The following is a 19,397-nucleotide window of genomic DNA, read 5'->3' on the forward strand; positions in this document are numbered from 1 at the left end:
TCTGAAGATTCCTATTTCTGGTAAATTTTTTCTGTCCACTGAAAACCAGACGGTCTCCCCCAACTTCTCAATGTCTCTGGCAGTCCAGCCGGCTCTTCTCAGGCCTGACGAGCTAGCACCTCTGAAAACCCCCCATTTTGCAACACTCCACTAACTACTACTGCGTGGCGCCCTCTTAACCTGGGTAACTTTACTAACCACCTCACAAGCGGCACAGGCCATGCCTTCCACTCTGGATTCCCCAAAAGCAAACGACAGGAAGAGAGCCTCAGTAACGCCACCACCGGCACCTCCATGTAAGAACCGCAGTTCCCGGATGCCATTTACTTAAGGAAAACACGCACAGTGACTTCTTCAACACCAGCAACAGCCACACAGGTGTAACTTTAACCAGGTCGTCCTGGGCTTTCTTCTCCACGCCTGTTCAAATGGAAAGGCCAGGTACCTTTCCACCTGTTTTGCTTTTCTTTCAAACTGCTTTCCTGCTGAGCAGAATGTAATGCCCTAGATCGTGGGCTACTTGAGAACAGGAAGCACACACTCACACACAGGGCCTCAGTTAATATCACTCCACTGAACAGCAGATGGCCACACAGTGCTAAGCTTAGGAAAGAAGAGTCTGAGAGAACCATACAGCGGGACAGCAACTTCCAACACAGAAACTTCAAGAAAGTCAAGCAAACGTTTTCAGTAAAAGAAGCTGGCTTGATGACACAGGTCTGTGACCAGGCTGGGCTACATGGGACTGTCTCACAAAAGCTAAAAAAGAGCAAGAGGCAAGCTGGTGTCCCATCTGAAGTGTACTGTGATCCCTACTTAGTTTTCCAAGACAGAAGCAATGGCCTCCTACACTACTCAGAGTGAACGCCAGAGTTCTCACCTGGTCTCCAGGACCAAATGCTGACCCTGTCACCTTCCACGTCTCCTCACGTACAGAGCCAGGATGCACACAGCTCCGACGAACCATAAGCTCCTGCCTTGGACCCTTCTCACTGAAGTGACTACTTCCTCCAAACACAGGCCCAGGCCCTTGGCTTCCCTAAGTCTGTCTCCCTCTCGGGCTAGCAGGCTGCAGGCAGGACTGACCGAGACCTGGGCACCTGGGCACGTGCACACACCTGGGCACGTGCACACACCTGGGCAATGGCAACTCCAGCAGCAGTTCTCACCTGCTCCAGGGTCACCCTCTGAACCGCTACCTCCCTCTCCACAGTGAGTGGGGGTCACATCAGGGTTTCCTATTCTCACTCTATACCCCTGACACACACAAGGGTGCCTAGGATGAAGTATATGATCAGTAAACAGTCATCAAAAGCCCATCACTACGGGGCCAGGGCTAGAACTGTCAGCAGGGGGTATCTACTTCTAGTCCAATCTCCACTACCACGTAAGCCGTCGTGCTGGTGGGCACCAGAAATCCCAGCATTAGGAGACAGAGGCAGGAAGATTACAAGTTCAAGGTCACTCTTAGCTATGTAGCAAGTTGGAAAACCTGAAACCCTGTTAAGAAAAAGAAAGGTCTGGTGGCGCACGCCTTTAATCCCAGCACTCGGGAGGCAGAGCCAGGTGGATCTCTGTGAGTTCGAGGCCAGCCTGGGCTACCAAGTGAGCTCCAGGAAAGGCGCAAAGCTACACAGAGAAACCCTGTCTCGAAAAACCAAAAAAAAAAAAAAAAAAAAAAAAAAAAAAGAAAAAGAAAGGTCTTTGGGGCTGGAGCTGTTGCTCAGTGGTAAAGTGGTTATCTAACATCCACGGGGTCCCGGGTCCCAGATCTAGCACCCCAAGAGGAGTGAAAAACCAACCAACCAAACAAACAAGAAAGCACACTTGATAAAGAAGAAAAAGGAGTTAGCTATTGTAAGCTATTACATAATGGTTGGTCTGGAGCATCAGTCTGTGGCCTGAGTCTCCTTGAGGACACCCTGTCTGGACTAGAGCACCACAATGCTTTTCTGAGTCTGTTCAGCAGTGGTTTCTCTCAGACTGCATCTGGTAACTTGTAGCCACACTTGCAATCAACCTAACCCTCCTATACGGCCTCCTCTCCAGGAAGATGTCCACACACTTGCCCTGACTCCAAATCCTCATGTATTTTCTACAAAACAAAATAAACAGACAACAAAGCCAGGTATACACCAAAAGAAAATCAACCGGCTTCACCTAACGGCTTCGTGAACTCACGCAAAAGCACACAGTACTTCCAGCAAGCTACGCAGCCTTCTACCGGCAGACATAACTTTCCTTTAGCTTTTCAAATACTGAAAATAGCTTCCGCAGCACCATCATTATGTCCAAAAATCCTTTTGGGAACCCTTGGCCTAATGACCTAATTTCCTCATCCCTAAATGTCTGTGTTGTTCTTAGAAGTAAAAAAACAGATCAGGCACTAGAACATGCACTACTACCTAGTGACGCCAGGGGGCATAAGACTAAGGAGGATTATCATTAACTTGTGTTTCAGTGTAGAAAGGTTCACTCTGGAAGCTGGAAACAAATCTAGAAAAATCTTAAATCAGTTTCTTCCTTCATTTTAAAATAAAATTGCTTGTTGCTTTGTGACAGAGACTTCTAGGTAGCCCAGGCTGGCCTTGAGCTTACAGCTGCCCTCTGACCTCCACCTCTTGAGGATTACAAGCACGGGCCCCCACACCTCAAGAGTGGTCTCTGTTCATTTCTGAGACGGGTCTCACTACGAAGCCCTGGCTGGCCTGGGGCTTGCTATGTGTCTCCAGGTCAGCAATGCACGCGCCTCCGCCCGAGTGCGTCACTACACCGGCAATGGCTCATGTTTTAAAACACACTGCAGTTAACAGCGAGGAGCTGGTCCTGCGTGCCCGCACGGACAGTCTACGAACTCACTAGTGACCGAAGCGGCAGTGCAGGGCGGCCAGGTTCAGGGCGGCGTATCTCAGGCTCCGGCCATAACCCTCCTCCCCATTGCTTTTGCCCTCAGCTCCGGTGAGAATCAGGCGGTCGAAATAGTGAAGGAGGCTGTGCGTTGAGCTGAAAACATCTTGAACACGGAGGTTGTTTAAGTAGCTGAGGTAATGCTAAAACAAAAAATAATCAGTTGTCTCATGGAAGCCAGGGCTCATCTTAATCTTTTCTCCATAGGCAAAATAAAAGAGACTCCAGATACAGGGCTGCGACAGTCCACAGAGGACAAGCAGCAATCCCGCTAGGTGTTTGCTCAGGTTCATCCTAATACACGGGCTCTGGTGGCTGTGTCAGACCCTCGAGTAACACAGAAGGGTAGCTAGCACACCTCCCCAAGCTCAGAAATTAAGGAACACTCAAGTAATGAAACCCTGATTCATATACAAATGATAAGTTAATTCTTCTAGATGTCCAACTGAAGACAGAGGAAGACTAGTATAAATTAGCTACCAAGTTAACTCCTGTCCCTCTGCTTGGAAACCCAGAATTAAACCACTCTCCTAATGGGCAGATCTCGGTTACTGGAAAACGAAAGCGCTGTTTGGACATGAGAATAAAACCTGATGTCAAATCAAGTATCATTAAGAAGGTTGCAGAGTAACACACTTGATAGAGAATTAAATTATTGGAGATATTTAATTTTTAAAAGTACTCACAAAAGGGAGAAAATATTTCTTATAGCCCCAAAATGTTTTTATTAATGAGTTACCGGAGATTTATTAATCTCCTGTCCGAAGCCACACCCATGATGTTCAAGAACACAGGAGCAGGGCCTCTGCCTGGAGACGGTGGGAGAGCCCTGCAACCTGGGCCTGCTCTTACCCTGCCAACAATGTCATTTCTTTTAGAACCTAGAATTTGTGTGGCTATCTGACCGACTGAACAGCATTGACCTTTCTCTGCAACCCAACAACAAATTCTGGAAAAAACTCACTGCTTCAGCAAAATCAGGATTAAATTTCAACAAGTTGTTCAATTCTTTCTGCAAGGAAGCCGGGGTGAGGGCTTTAGTCTCATCATTCTTCAGCAAAGCAGCCTGAAAATTAAAGTGACAACAGATTGGAAAGGGAAGGTCAACAAACAGGGAGTCCCGAGGAACTGACGTAGCCTGATGGTTTGCGTGTACATGTGTGTGTGTGTGTGCGCGCGCGCGCGCGCGCACACACACACACACACACCAAAACAAACAATCAAAACTAGATTAACTCAAGATAAGAACCGGTCATAATAACTACTCAGATCATGAAGGGCCCTTATGGGATTTGAGAGTTATTCTAAAATCATTGGGAAATCAATAAAGGGATTCTCAAAGAATCGTTTAAGGATTCCCTAAACAAAACAACAAAAATAGTATAGGACCCAGTGGTAGGCACTAGGTCACTGGGGCTATGCCTCAAAGGTACCCGAGGACCCATGTCTCAGGCTCACTGGTGCACAGCTGGAGAGGGTCCGTTTGTCTTGACTGGGACTCCCAGAAGCCAAACCAACGGGGCCACCAATTGGGACTTAAGTATCTAGACCTAGGAGTCAAAACAAACCCCTCTTTAGCTGATAGTAGTATATATTTCCTATTTCTTTGGAGTGGCACAAAGCTGGCTATTACATAATGTAAAAAAGACAGTTATAAGTTTTTTAAAAACAGTTTTGCTATGTAGCCAGCCTGGAACTTGCTATGTAGACCACACTGGTCTCACACTCAGAGATCTGCCTCATCTGCCTGCCACGTGCTGGGATTAAAGAAATGATCAATACATCCAGCCATGTTAAATGTTTGTACCTAACTGGTTATGCAGCCAGTACATTCCAATTTTATATAGGCGACTTTTTCTAGAAGTAGAAGTTATTCTGGTTCTTTGCTGTTTGGGGAACATGCTACACAGCCCTTGCTGATCTCTAACTCGTGACCCTCCTGAATGCCGTGATCAGCAATAATTTTCAACTCCCACCCACCCCCTTTTTAAGATGATCTCTATGTCCCCTGACTTCACTATATACACCAGGCTGGCCTCAAACTCACAGATTCCATTTTTAATTATTTTTATCATTACAAAAAAAAAAAGCCAAAAAATATGAAAAGGCTACAAAAGAAATAAGTTAGTAATATTATCAGCTAATAATAAGATTATGAATAGTTTAGTGTATCTTTTTTTTTTTTTTTGGTTTTTCGAGACAGGTTTTCTCTGTATAGCTTTGCGCCTTTCCTGGAACTCGCTTTGGAGACCAGTCTGGCCTCGAACTCACAGAGATCCGCCTGGCTCTGCCTCCCAAGTGCTGGGATTAAAGGCGTGTGCCACCACTGCCCGGCTTTTTTTTTTTTTTTTCTCTTTTCTTCAAAGGATGGCCTCAGTCTTTCAATCCTCCTGCCTCATCTTCCTAAGTGCTGAGATTACCAGTGTATCACCATACCTATAGTTACAGTAGGATATTTTACCCTAGTATTTTCCCCTATGTGTGATCACAGGTATGAAGTTGTGTATAATACCCTAATCATGCAATCTTAGCACTTGGAAGGCAGTTACAGGAAGATCAAGAGTTCCTGGGTCACATACTGAGGCTTTGTCTATTTAAAAAAAAAGGAAGTAAGAAAATGGTAACTCATGCCTGTAATCACAGCATTCAAGATGTAGGAAGAGAATCCCTGTCAGTGTGAGGCCAGTCAGACCTATACGGTGAGACCCAATCTCAGTGGGGCAGGGGGGAGGGGATAGTGGGGGGGAGATATAAGGGCAGGGGTAGGGGGAGTGGTGTTCAGAGGTTAATGGCACTGACTGCTTTTCCAGGAGCCGGGTTCAATTCCCGGTACCCACAATTCAGCTCACAAGCACCCATAAATTTGAGTTCCAGGAGATCTGCCACCCTCTTCTGGCCCTCACAGGCACTGCATGCATGTAGTTTACATGCATGCATGTAGTTTACATACATGCAGGCAAAACATCCATACCCATAATGAAATAAAAATTTAGACAAAATAATGATATAATTTTACTTTCTTTTTTTTTTTAAGAGATTTATTTATTTATTTATTTATTTTTATTTTTTTTTTTTTTTTTTTTTTTTGATTTTTCGAGACAGGGTTTCTCTGTGTAGCTTTGCGCCTTTCCTGGAACTCGCTTTGGAGACCAGGCTGGCCTCGAACTCATAGAGATCCGCTTGCCTCTGCCTCCCGAGTGCTGGGATTAAAGGCGTGCGCCACCACTGCCCGGCGAGATTTATTTATTTTTATTCTATGTGTTGCCTACAGGTATGTTTGTACACCACATATGTGCAGTGCCCACGGAGGCCAGAAGAGGGCATCAGATCCCCCGGAACTGGCATTACAGGTGGCTATGTTAGGAATCCATCCTGGGCCCCCTGGGAGAACAGCCAGTGCTCTTAACCACCCAGCCGTCTCTCCAGCCCTCCTTCTTCTGTCCACATAATAATGTATCAAGAGCTTTGTTTCATCATCAAACGGTCTTTGAAAACATTTCTAAAGCAACACTGTTAACTCTTTCCCTCACATTTATTGCAAACACTTCCTCCATTTTGTTGCTTGCCTTTTAATTAAGTTGGAGAATATGATGATGACATGCAGACATTAAGTTTGATGCTGAAAATTCAAGTATCTCCTGCATGGTTTCTTCCAGAGCTTTTATGTTCATAAAGGCTTTCCCCACCCAGAGGCAGTTAAAATTTAATGTGTAGCTCCTCCTAGTCTAATTACAGCATTACCTGTCTACATTGAACCCTTTCATTCATCTGTGGGGCACCAGGGTATGAGGAGACTCAGGACAACCATTTCTTCCTCACAGCTAACGTGGCGAGTCCTCAGTTATGAAACCCAGGCTCTATAGTCAAGCAATTCTATATGAAATTCACCTGCAGAGGTAACTCAATTATTTTAGAGCAGGCTATCCTGGAATTCACAGAGATCTGTCTACCTCTGTCTCTACAGTGGTAGAATTGAAGGCATATACCACCACATCTGCCCAAAATTCAAATATTACATCTTTTTGCTGGCAGGAAATTATGAACAAAACAAACAGGCCAAAAAATTAAGATTCTGTTTTGTATTAAAATAACACAGGAGAAAATATTTAGTTTATATTAGTACAATAATGAAAATCTGTGGCTCAAAGCTTTAATAAGACACATCTGGAACAACATACACCAGGATCTGCAACTTGAAATACATCAAAAAATCAAACGATGGCTGAAGAGCTGGTTAAGTGGTTAAGAGTGCTAGCTGCTCTTCCAGAAGACCCAAGATCAGTGCCCAACACCCACATCAGGCAGCCTACAATCACCTCTAATTCTAGCTCCAGGGGATCTAATGCTTCCTTCTGGCCTCCGAGGGCACTGCACACATGTGCACATACCCACACACAGACACAAATATACACATAATTAATTTTTTTCACTAAATTAAAAAAAAAAAGATGATTTAAGCACACTGGTAATCCCAGCACTCAGGCACTTGAGACAGGAAAACTCTGCTCTTAATGCTGTCTAGGCAACACAGTGAAACCCTAGTCCTGCTCTAAAACACAAAATCTCATTTTATCTGGATAGAGCATGTTAAACATTTTACAAACAGAGCAAAATATAACCATAGACTCCAGAGAGTAATTACGTGGGTGTTTACTATACACCTCCTTTGCTGGGTGTGGTGGCTGAAGCTTACGATCGACTACTTGAAGGCCAAGACAGGAGAACGGGCAAACATTTGAGCTAGCCTGAGCTACAGCATGAAATCACATCTCAGACTAACAGAAAGCAAACGGTGAGGTATGTGTGGAGGTCAAAGGAAAACTTGTGGGAGGCGGCTTCTCTCCTCCTGCCATGTCAAGTCCCAAGGCTGAAGACACGTCATTAGGCTTGATGACAGCCCAGTTATACACGGTGCCACCTTGTCTGCCTTTGCGTTTTTCTTTACGCTCGTGTTTGAAAACGTCAACACGACAAGGTGGGTGGGTGTGCAGCCCTCTGTAATTCCAGTGCTGGAAGGGCAGGCAGGGAGGGATCCCCAGGGTGAGCTGGCTAGCCAGACTAGCAGCTTGGCAAGTTCTGGATTCAACTGAGAGATCCCGCCTCAAAGAATAAGGCGGAGAACAACTGAGAGAGACACTGGACATCAAACTAGGGCCTCCACGAGCACACGCTACCCGTGGACCCACACACAACAAACACACGAGACACACATACATACAGGGGGAATGTTAATTGGCGACATAACAGATTGCTCTAGTGCTTGCCTAGTATGCACTGGGTTCAATCCCCTCAACACTACAAGTAAATACATAACTGCAAAAAGAAAACCGCAAATCTTAATTACCAGGGTATGGGTTGTGGGTCACACACCATTATCAAATGAACCTGTATTATAATGATAAAAGAAGAATAATGTGACACAACACAGGAAGGACCCACGGGTATTACCAGGAAAGAGGGACAAGAGCAACAGGCACTACAGTTTTGCAAATCAACTTTCATGACAATACAGAACCGTAGGACTTAGTAAAAGGGAAAAAGCTCACCTATCAGTTACATAATTAACATACCTGCTGAGAAAGAAAGAATTCGGCTTGCTTTTGGGACAGAGGACCACTGCAAGACACCTCCTCTTCTCTGGAAAATGAAAGCAAAAAAATAAAAATGTAACAGCAGCAAAAGAAGTACACAAGAGTCAAAAAGATAACATTTACAAATCATGTACATCCTTAGAAAGTTCAAGGTCAATTATGGTAACGTATTTGTATAATTCCACTGCTCATGAGGCTGAGACAGGAAGATGGCAAGTTCAAGTTCAATGGGCTACATGTTAAGAAGCTACTAAAAAAAAAACAAAAACAAAAAACAACAAAAAACCCCACACACATCAAAATGTAATAAAAGCAAAATGTAATAAACACATACACACATACACACACACACACCTGGAGACTCATGTTTACATGGCATTAGGAAAGCAACTTAATAACCCACTGACAAACTGTAGCTAAGCAGCCCTTTAAAAAGGAGATTCTCAGGCTGCAGAGGTTGATCAGTGTTTGGAGCATGTGCTGCTCTTGCAGAAGACCCAGGCTTGACCCCCAGCACCGACGTGGCAGCTCACAACCATCTGAACCCCCAGTTCCTGAGGCTCTGATGCCCTCGTCTAGACTCTGCAGGCATCTACACATGGGTGAGCCTTCAGAACACTGCCACACACAGCCCTCTACCATAGCTTCCACTCCTGGCGCTCTTTAGCTTATGTCCCGTTCGTCCTTTCTTTAAGACAGTCTTGCCGGGGCAGGGGTGGCACATGCCCTTAATCCCAGCTCTAGGGAGGCAGAGGCTAGACTGAGTTCCAGGACAACCAGGGCTACAGAGAGAAACCTGTCTAGGAAAAACAAAACAACAACAACAACAAAACCAACAGACAGGGTCTGGTTAAATAACCTTGGCTATCCTGGAACTCACTGCCCAGCCCAGGCAGATCTGGAACTCATAATTCTGCCTCCTCGACCCACCCCTATTCCCCCCCAGTGCTGGCATTGTACACACCACCAAACATGGTGTCTGCTTCATTTTAGCACAGTGACTCTCTTGAAAATTCCATCTTGTTAGTTTAAATTTAGTTCTCTCTCTATCATCTGTCCATCCCTACCTAATGGTATGAACGTGGGGGTTTTCTCCTCTTGGCAAAAGGAACAGCACCGAGCACAGTGCCTGCCTGGCATGCAGGAAGCACTCAGTAACGCTTATGGAATAGGTGAGTTTTGGAGATTGGTACTAAGTTACCACCAAGAAGAAACCCGAGAATTTCCACAGATGTTAGGGCCTCCCGAAGCCTGGAAAAGCAGCAGTGCAAGCACGCTGCAGCTTAAGGACCTCCACAGGAAGCCCACAGGGTATAATGCTACAGGCCTGCACTCCTGCAGAACATGACTGCTGCCGCTGAGCCACCAAGATGAACCACACGCCAAAGATGAATCAGGTGCCTGCTCCGTAACTGAGTCTTAAAAACATCTGGTCAACATTTAATGACTCGACAGTCCGACCTCTCAATGTGTGTGTTCCTTTGGCACGGGAGGTTGAACCTAGAGCCTCATCCACAGAAGGCAGGCGCTGCTCCACTGAGCCACATCCTCAGCCATCCCTTTTTTAAGTTAACAGTCGGAGTGGGCAGTGTTGGCCCACACTTGCAATCTCTGAACCTGAAGGCTGAAGCAGAACTGTCCTGAGTTTAAGGACAGTCTGGACTATCAAATGAAACCCTGTCAAAAATAAAAATATAAAAATAGAGCCGGGCGTTCGTGGAGCACACCTTTAATCCCAGCACTTGGGAAGCAGAGACAGGAAGATCTCTGTGTGTTCGAGGCCAGCCTGGGCTACAGAGTGAGATCCAGGACAAGCACCAAAACTACACAGAAAAACCCTGTCTCAAAAAAAACCCAAAAAAATAAAAAATAAATAAATAAAATAAAGAATGAGGTTCCCCCTTCAAAAAGGAAGAACCTGAGGCGGGGAGACTCACAAAGCACACAGTTACCTCATGCACTTCTAATTCCCCCTTTCTCAGCTGTAAAACTAATTTGCAAGAAAAATAATTTCCCCGTAGAAAGCCAGAAACATCCCCACACCTATAGGAAAGGGTAATTTTTCTTCCAATGTAATTAAAATAAAATCAGGGCAGCTACTTGTCTAGCATACATGAGATTGTGGGTTCTAGCCACCCCGAAAGAAAAAAGAAATTGCACACACACACACACACACAATATTAAATTTTCCTTTTCCAAAGTCAAGGAAGGGCTTCGATTAACCATTCTAAACCAGTGACCGAAGACACAGCTCAGTGTGGAGTCCTGCCGAGCATGCACAGGCCCTGGCCCCAACCCCAGAACTGCGAGAACACCACCACACTTCAAAGAATCAAGTGAGTCAAGAAATACAGGAAACTATATATTTTATTATTCTTTCTTTTTAATTTTGAGACAGGCTCTCTATATAGTCCTGGCTGTCCTGAAACTCACTATGTAGACCAGGCTAGCCTTTAATAGAGATCTTCCTGCATCTGCCTTCTGAGTTCTGGGATTAAAGTCTTGCACCACTATACCCAGCCTGAAACTTTGAGAAAGTGTGTGTGTGAGAGACATGTATATAAGTGTTTGTGTTTGAGGTCAGCCAGGGATGAGTTTAAGCCCAGTATAGACTACATAATGAGAGCATGTGTCTAAAAAATAAATTAAAAACAGCTTATGGAAACCCACTGGGTTGTAAGCTAATCTTAGAACATTTTATAAAGAGATCTGGATGTGGTGAATGCCTGTGCTTTAAGAGATCCTCAGGAGCTCTTCATGAACAGTCAAAAGTTCCTTCCTTCTGAAGACTGATGCAGTTGCTTACCAGGGTACCTAGCTGTGCCCACGGGAAAGACCTGCACTTCAAACTTAGAACTCTGAGTAGAGTTTAACAAGGGACCTCTCACAAAGCAGGAGCGGGACTCAGAGAAGCCCTAGGAGAAAGACAATTCCCAGGGCAGATAACAACGGGCCACCTGACAGAAACTGTGCCCCTCAGCCTCTGCCACTGAAACCACACCCTGACCCCACTCTTTCTCCCATGGACTGCCCACTTGTGCCTCCCACCAGCCAACCCAAGCCACAGGGTACGACATCTTGGGTGCAGCCTGTGAGCCAACCTCCTGGATCCCCAGGGACAGAAAAGGGACGGCCAGCTCGTACAGTCTGAAGCGAAGCGGTTAAGGTGTGTCACTGGACAAGGCCCGGCCGGGAAAACCGCAGTCACCTGACAGACACGTCGAGCTCCTCTTTCTCCATCTGTCTCTCTGCGTCCTCTCTATCCATGTCAGCATCTCCTCCTGCCTTCTTCTCCCCGTTCTGGAAGTACTGCTGGAGGGCAGTGTACAGCTTAAACACTTGACTGAAAGAAAGCTTACTGTAGGCCAAGATCATGTGACGCAGAAACAGACCTACAAAAGAAGACCAGAGACAGATGGGAGCATTAGCTGACACCCTACCACAGGCAATGACTGCCGGCCAGCTCTCCCCTCAGGAGAATCCCAGGCATTTTCGGGTGCCGCCCTCCTCCTGGGGGCTCTTCTTCCCTCATGCTTCACATTCGGGGCTCAGTCCTCTCCCATCTCCATCCCCTCAAGCCTCTGTTTACTCCACAGCTGACAAATTCTTGGAAACTATCATAGTTACCATTTGATTCTAATCAAAAGCCAAGAAATGAGTAAATTCTCTTATTTACTGATTTACTTTTTTTTTTTTTTTAACCATCGGCCACCCCTCTCCCCAGCACCACGCAGTCTCTGTGAGAGGAAAGTCTACATCTACCTGGGCAACAGGAGGTCAATAAACAACTGATGCTGAGTAACAGAAAAACGACCATGCAACAGAGCCAGAGGAGAGGGACACAGGTACAGTTAGTGGAAAAGGCATCCAAGAAATGCCATGTGCGCACGCACTTCAAATACTGAAGCAAGAGTGTGCTTTTACTTACCTCGCTTCCAAGTCTGGCTGGTGACCCCCACTTACAGTTGCACACTACAGGCAAGTGGTCCGCAGGACTGTGAAAAGAGCTGGGAAACCCTAAAGACCCCAGAACCAGGCTAACTACTACAGATGAAACAGAGGTGCTTTTCCACAAGCTACGGTTAAATACAGATCCAAACAGTAAATACAAACCACGACATAGCCAATGGCCCTACTCTGCTTGTTCGTGTGCACCAAAGGAATGACAGATGCCCCTCGGAAAGCAGCTCCCTTCAGTGAAACGCTCTCTGCTCTTCTGAGAAGTTTCATACCTACTACACTTGTTTTGTGAACCTCTGGTTCAGTTCCAGAAAAAGAATCTGAAAGGTCATCAAAAAATTGTTCCATATCCTTCAATTCGCCTTCAGCCATCAGCTTGATTCTGAATGAGAAAATCGGGGTGCATGTTTTAGGAAGGCCCAGTGAACATCCTCCACGTTGCACATTCCTGAATTACCGACAACAGTTCTGATTTAAACGTTATTTCAAGGTTTGTATAAAGCTGTGGCTTGTAAAACAAATTTTATAATCCACTTAAAACGCCACTCCCATCCTCCTCAAGAATATCATACATTGCTCCCTTTCTGGTCATAACATTTATCAAAGTAAAAATGGAATTATCTAAAACAAAAGGAGGTAATTCCATATAAAATAATACATGGGGGGGACATATAAATCTTATGTCTAATGTTATGTCTAATCCACTTAAAAAATTTAAATAAAGAAACTAAGGAAAACAACTCCTCAGATGAGCCTAACTTCATTTCTCCATGGATCCCAGCTAGCTTCCAATGTGCTTTACAGCCAAGGAGGACCTTGAAGTACCATTCTTCCTGCCTCTACCTGCCACTGCTGGGATTACAGCTTCATACCTTCATGTCTAGTTTCAAGTGCTGGGGCTAGAAACCAGGCTTTGTGCATGGGGGGCAAGCAGTTTACCAAGAAAGCCAAACCCCTATCCCCTAACTCTATCTTTTTGGACGTCTTAATGATCACCCACTCCTTTGCAGAGAGAAAGGTTACCTGATCTGCACTGAATTTGCCAGCTGAGGACACGATTCTTCAATTAGCTTGTACAGCTTTGACAGTGTGATATCTGGGCCCTGCATAAAGGAGAAATAGGAAGGTTAGTGACAATGGCCAAAGACCTACAAAGAACTGCAAACAGAGTCATTTATCAGTCATTCCAAACAAGAAATAAGAATCAAGATTTTCCTGATTACCCAAAACACCAAGAAATACTCCACACATTTGTGGATTGTTTTTGTTTATTCAATAGAATGGTCTAAAAGAAAGACAAAGTGAACAGAATTTACAGGACAAGGCTCTCTTTCCTCTGGCACTCTGTAAACACGAAACCCTGTGGCTTTTCTGAGCCTGTTTCCTTCATTAGTTAAATGTCCTTTGTTCGTGGCCAAAGTTGAGTGAGCTAATACAAAGAGCTCTGTACACTGGGAAGCACTATACAAAGGTGGGTGTGCTAGTTCTCACGAGTAAAAACATTTTATCCTTTCCCAAATGCTGCAAGCCGCAGAAATATGAAGTAGGGGGCTGGAGAGATGGCTTCGAGGTTAAAAGCACTGACTGCTCTTCCAGAGGTCCAGAGTTCAATTCCCAGCAACCACATGGTGGCTCACAACAATCTGTAATGAGATTTGGCACCCTCTCTGTATACCTAATAAATAAATAAATCTAAATTAAAAAAAAAGAAATATAAAGTAGGAATTCAGCAGACTATGGCAAAGGCTATTACCTGGAAGAGTTAAGGACTCTTCCAGAGGATAAAGCTAAGACTCAGGAGTCTTGTGACATTGGCTTTTGAATATATTAGCCGTTTCCTGCAGTCAATCTCCTGTGAGCTGTTGTAGCTTTCCCATTTGATTCTTTTCCCAAGAACTTCTAACAGTGTGGCTGATCATTCTTTGGGCACAATTTCCCTGTACAATTGGAGTATTTGGATAACATCCCCCACTGTGCTGACAAGCAGTCACACAGCCAGACCCCTAACTTCAGACCTTTCTGTAATTATCGTCATCAGCAACATCTGGCCAGGACCATCTGCAGACCTACGTATTTTATCTGAAACACTTCCCAGACTTTCTAAGAACAGACTGCACACAGATAAGCAATTAGACTATCTGTTAGTTCCTGAGAGAAGGTAAAAGTTTACAATGAGACAACTGCCCAGGCCAGGCAGATGTGCTAATTAGCTTAATCCTCCTTTTTTCCAAGTGTTATCTCTAGTTCTAAAGATCTCCCTTTAACAATTAACTCAGACATTCTTAGTCATCAGAGAAATGTAAATCAAAATGACTCTGAGATACCACCTTACACCTGTCAGAATGGCCATGATCAAAAACACTAATGACAGTCTATGTTGGAGAGGATGCTGAGCAAGGGGAACACTCCTCCACTGTTGGTGGGAGAGAAAACTTGTACAACCACTGTGGAAATCAGTATGGCGGGTTCTCAGAAAATTGGGAATTGATCTACCTCAAGACTCAGCCATACCACTCTTGGGCACATACCCAAGGAATGCTCAATCATACAACAAAGATATATATGCTCAACTATGTTCATAGACGTGTTATTCATAATAGCCAGAATCTAGAAACAACCTAGATGCCCACCAACTGAGGAATGGATTAAGAAAATGTGGTACATACACACAATGGAGTACTACTCAGCAGGGAAAAACAATGACAGCATGAAATTTGCAGGCAAATGGATGGAACTAGAAAATATCATCCTGAGTGAGGTAACCCAGACTCAGAAGGACAAAGATGGTATGTACTCACTCATAAGTGGATACTAGATGTAAAGCAAAGAACAATCACACTACAACCCACAGATCCAGGAAGGCTACCTAGCTGGGAGAACTCTAGGAGGACGGTGGCTTATAATAAGTTTTGGTTTTGCTGCTGGGTGGTGGTGGCGTACACCTTTAATCCCAGCACTGGGAGGCAGAGCCAGCCTGATCTCCAAAGTGAGTTCCAGGAAAGGTGCAAAGTTACACAGAGAAACCCTGCCTCAAAAAAAAAAAAAAAAAAAAAAAAAAAAAAGAATTTGTACCGTATCAAGCTGATGAAAGAATATGCTGGCTGTACTTTCAGGAGGGGAGACTCTTTTTAGCCTATAGAAAAATGTGGATTAGCCTATAGAAAAATGTCTGCCATAAATCAAACAGTGAGGGGGAAGATGAATAGGAATCTCACTTATACAACTTAAGTAAAACATGGCCCTCTGGATAGATGAAGATAGGTTTCTTCTGTATTGCAGAATCTAATCAATATTTATATGTATAATTCAGCTATTATTTGGCTTAAAAGGGCTTATTGGGAAATGTTGTCATTTTTACTATTTTTTACAGAGAAAATATTTTCCAGTTTCAAATAACCCTGGACTTTTACATTATAACCTGTTTTTATGTTCAAAACAAAACAATTAACTCAGAACAAAAAAGCTTTCACGCCGGGCGGTGGTGGCGCACGCCTTTAATCCTAGCACTCGGGAGGCAGAGGCAGGAGGATCTCTGTGAGTTCGAGGCCAGCCTGGGCTACAGAGTGAGTTCCAGGAAAGGTGCAAAGCTACACAGAAAAACCCTGTCTCAAAAAACAAAAACAAAAAACAAAAAAAGGGGGCTGGAGAGATGGCTCAGAGGTTAAGAGCACTGACTGCTCTTCCAGAGGTCCTGAGTTCAATTCCCAGCAACCACATGGTGGCTCACAACCATCTGTAATGAGATCTGGTGCCCTCTTCTGGCCTGCAGTCATATATGCTGTATACATAATAAATAAATAAATCTTTAAAAAAAAAAAAAAAAGAGGGGGGCTTTTACACACCAGGTACATCTAGCTGTGACACAGGTTGCCTAGTTACCGAGTACACTTCCCTCACCCTGCCAGAAAATGGCACAGTGGAGATAAGCTTGGGCAGATGAGGCTCCAAAGGAAAAAAGGCAGTCTTATTTTCACTCATGACTTAGTGACTTACAGACTCCTAACATTTTACCTAACCACATCTAAGAATATAGTTTGAGCACATAAATTCCCTTTTCAATCTATTAACTGAATTTAACCCTTAGTTGATTCATTCCCCATTAGTGACTTCCCTTTTGGGTCTCTAATGACAGCTGACAATTACTACTCTTTGTGCGGATCTTATCATCCCACCTTTTGACCCTGAGGGAATTCAAGCCTGGTGACCTTGCTTTGGCCACAGTATTGCTGATAGCATGGGTATACAACTGAAAACCTCAGAGACTTGGAAAGAACTAAGATGGAGAACTGAGCCGGGGCAGGACTAAGATGAGAGAACCAAGACAGAACATAAAGAGAACAGCACAAAAATGTAGAGAGAATTGGGCAAGAAAGGAGCTGAGTATGAGAGCAGAACAGAAGCTGTGTAGAGAGAGAATGGACTCAGAAGAATAAAGTGAACGGACTGAAGAGTTTCGTGTACGTTTAACATTTAACATCCCTCAGATTAATTCACCACTGGCAGCATCTCTTCTGGAACTCTGGGGAAATTATAAGGGGCTGGACCTCTATAGTCTTTGTTACCCAAACTCTGGAAGGAAGGAAGACTGAACCTAGAAACAGTACCTTACGAGGTACAGGGTAACTCAACCTCAGGTTAAAAAAAACCTCAGGTAGCTGAGGTAAAAGCAACCTCAGCTATCATGGTTATAATCAAGATGAGGTCTAAAAATGACACACTGCAGTCATTTTAGAAAGTTAACAGTGTTCAGGCCACTTTAGAAGTGATAACCCAGCAAATCTACTTCTTGAGAAATTGTATTTGATATGCATTTTTTTTTTTTTTGGTTTTTCGAGACAGGGTTTCTCTGTGTAGCTTTGCGCCTTTCCTGGAGCTCACTTGGTAGCCCAGGCTGGCCTCGAACTCACAGAGATCCACCTGGCTCTGCCTCCCGAGTGCTGGGATTAAAGGCGTGCGCCACCAACGCCCGGCTGATATGCATTATTTTAAAAGAGTCTGTATGTTAAAACAAAGACAAACAAAAAAAAACTTTAGAAAGTAGCAATTATCAAGGTCTTTTTCAAACTACTACTCCCTAGAAAAAAAGAAAGGAAAGCATGGAGAACTGTCTTTCACTCCATCAATTGTGGGGTTTTTATGTTGTTGCTGTTGTTGTTTTTCAAGCAATAACGAGTTTCTCGGGGTTGGGGACTTAGCTCAGTGATAGAGCACTTGCCTAGCAAGCGCAAGGCCCTGGGTTCAGTCCTCAGCCCTGGGGGAAAAAAAAAAAAGAGAGAGAGAGTTTCTGTGTAGCCCTGGCTGTCCTGGAACTCATTTGTAGACCAGGCTGGCCTTGAACTCACAGAGGTCCTCCTGCCTCTGCCAAGTGCTGAGATTAAAGGCATGCACCATTGCACCCAGCAACTCCATTAACTTTCGTTCTATTTGATGTTTTTTACAAAACTATGTGCATCAGTGGAAAGGTTAAACACAAATTAAGAAAGTCAAATGATAAGTAAAGGAGTTAAGTCTAGTGGAATGTTATTAGATTAATTCTGTATATACTTTAAAACTAGTTGGTAGCTGGGCAAAGAATCGGAAACAATTCCAAACGGCAAAGAAACCCATCCTTAAGAAAAAATTAAAAAGGGGTCTAACGAACTTGCTCCAGTCAATGGAGTTACAACTAAGTCTGCAAAATGAAATAAAACATCACCAGTGCCCACTACAAAGAATAAAAGTTTGAGCGACACTGTTGTGTCCTCACTCTATTTATTACACTCTTCTAGAGGAAGGAGCATCTACAATTCCTCTCTCCTTGTTCTCCAAAGCTCAAGATTACGTATACCCCATTTTCCAGAAGACCAACAGAAGGCCTCCCCACAGTCACTCAGGTAGGTGATCCAGGAGCCTAAGGAGGCCTGCACAAAGAATGCATGTCTAGCACTTGCCCATAGGAGGCGCTCGATAAGCTTAGAAGTTAAGCTAGAAGCATTCCCGCAATTTTTCCAGATTCCTCCGGAGCAGCGTGGATCGATGAACCCCCGCCCCACCGGAAGGCCCCGGCCTGGACCTTCCCCGCCCCCAGGCCCCAGGCCCGGGGCGGGGCCTACAGTAAAGCGCGCAGAAATGGGCGGGCGAGGGTGGACGCCTCTCACCTGCAGCAGTGGCAGGAGCAGCTGGTTGAGCTTCCGCCGCTCCACGAGGCTGACGGCGCCTTCTCCCGTGCGGCCCATCTCGTTCAGCAGCACCAGGACCGCGATCTTATAGGGCGTCACCCAGTCCTTAATGCCAAACAAGTTGGCGTGCACTACCCCGTTGGTCATCATCGGGCTGATGTATCGGCTCCCGTGGACGCTGGCAGTGACAGGCCTGCAAGGCCCGCCACGCGCCGCGCCCACGAGCCGCCTTACGCCATGGCAGCACCCGCCCGGCACCTCGCCCGCCCCCGTACTGTTTCCCACAGCCGCGGGTCCTCCGTGGCCCGGCAGGGTCCTCGACCAATCACAGACCACAAGGTAGAGCGACGGCCAATCAAACTATCCAGAAGGGCAGCGAGGGGGTGGGACAAACGTGGTGTTCTTAGAAATTGGTTCCCTACGGAAACGCTCCACCAACGTGAACGGGTTCCTGGTCGACGTGGACAGGGATCTGGAAGAAAGGAAGAGGCAATGCTTGAGGTCAGCGAGGAAGTGAGCGGGCTGCGCGTGTATTCATTTAATTTGAAAAGAGGTCGAATTGCATCCCCCGCCCCCTTTGGCGATTCTAGAGGTTGAACACGAAGCCTCGTGTATGCCAGGGAAGCTCTCTAACAAAGACCTTCATCTGAAGCTACGCCCCTCCCCTTTTTGAGACAAAAAGCTTGCTAAGTAGCTCAACCTGGCCTCGAACTTGTGATCTTACTACTTGTCGAAGACTACCTCAGTAGCTGAGATGATTCGAATGCCTAAATGACATTTT

The 19,397-nt window shown here is 45.1% G+C and overlaps 1 protein-coding gene across 2 annotated transcripts in view; it reads right to left on the reverse strand.

The window, feature by feature from the left end:
* Anapc5 (anaphase promoting complex subunit 5) overlaps positions 1–18,888 on the reverse strand; it is a 33,042-nt gene extending 14,154 nt beyond the window's left edge. For both annotated transcript variants that reach the window (XM_028885879.2, XM_028885878.2), the window contains exons 1-7: positions 18,596–18,888; positions 13,482–13,561; positions 12,731–12,840; positions 11,707–11,890; positions 8,478–8,544; positions 3,872–3,973; positions 2,860–3,050 (exon numbers count right to left, since the gene is read on the reverse strand). In XM_028885879.2, the coding sequence (XP_028741712.1) occupies positions 2,860–3,050; positions 3,872–3,973; positions 8,478–8,544; positions 11,707–11,890; positions 12,731–12,840; positions 13,482–13,561; positions 18,596–18,766 (905 nt within the window). In that variant the 5' untranslated portion in view covers positions 18,767–18,888. The remainder of the gene's footprint in view (positions 1–2,859; positions 3,051–3,871; positions 3,974–8,477; positions 8,545–11,706; positions 11,891–12,730; positions 12,841–13,481; positions 13,562–18,595) is intronic.
* Between the last annotated feature and the right edge of the window lie 509 nt (positions 18,889–19,397).

This window comes from Peromyscus leucopus, chromosome 23 (assembly GCF_004664715.2).
Source record: "Peromyscus leucopus breed LL Stock chromosome 23, UCI_PerLeu_2.1, whole genome shotgun sequence".
Taxonomy (NCBI): domain Eukaryota; kingdom Metazoa; phylum Chordata; class Mammalia; order Rodentia; family Cricetidae; genus Peromyscus; species Peromyscus leucopus.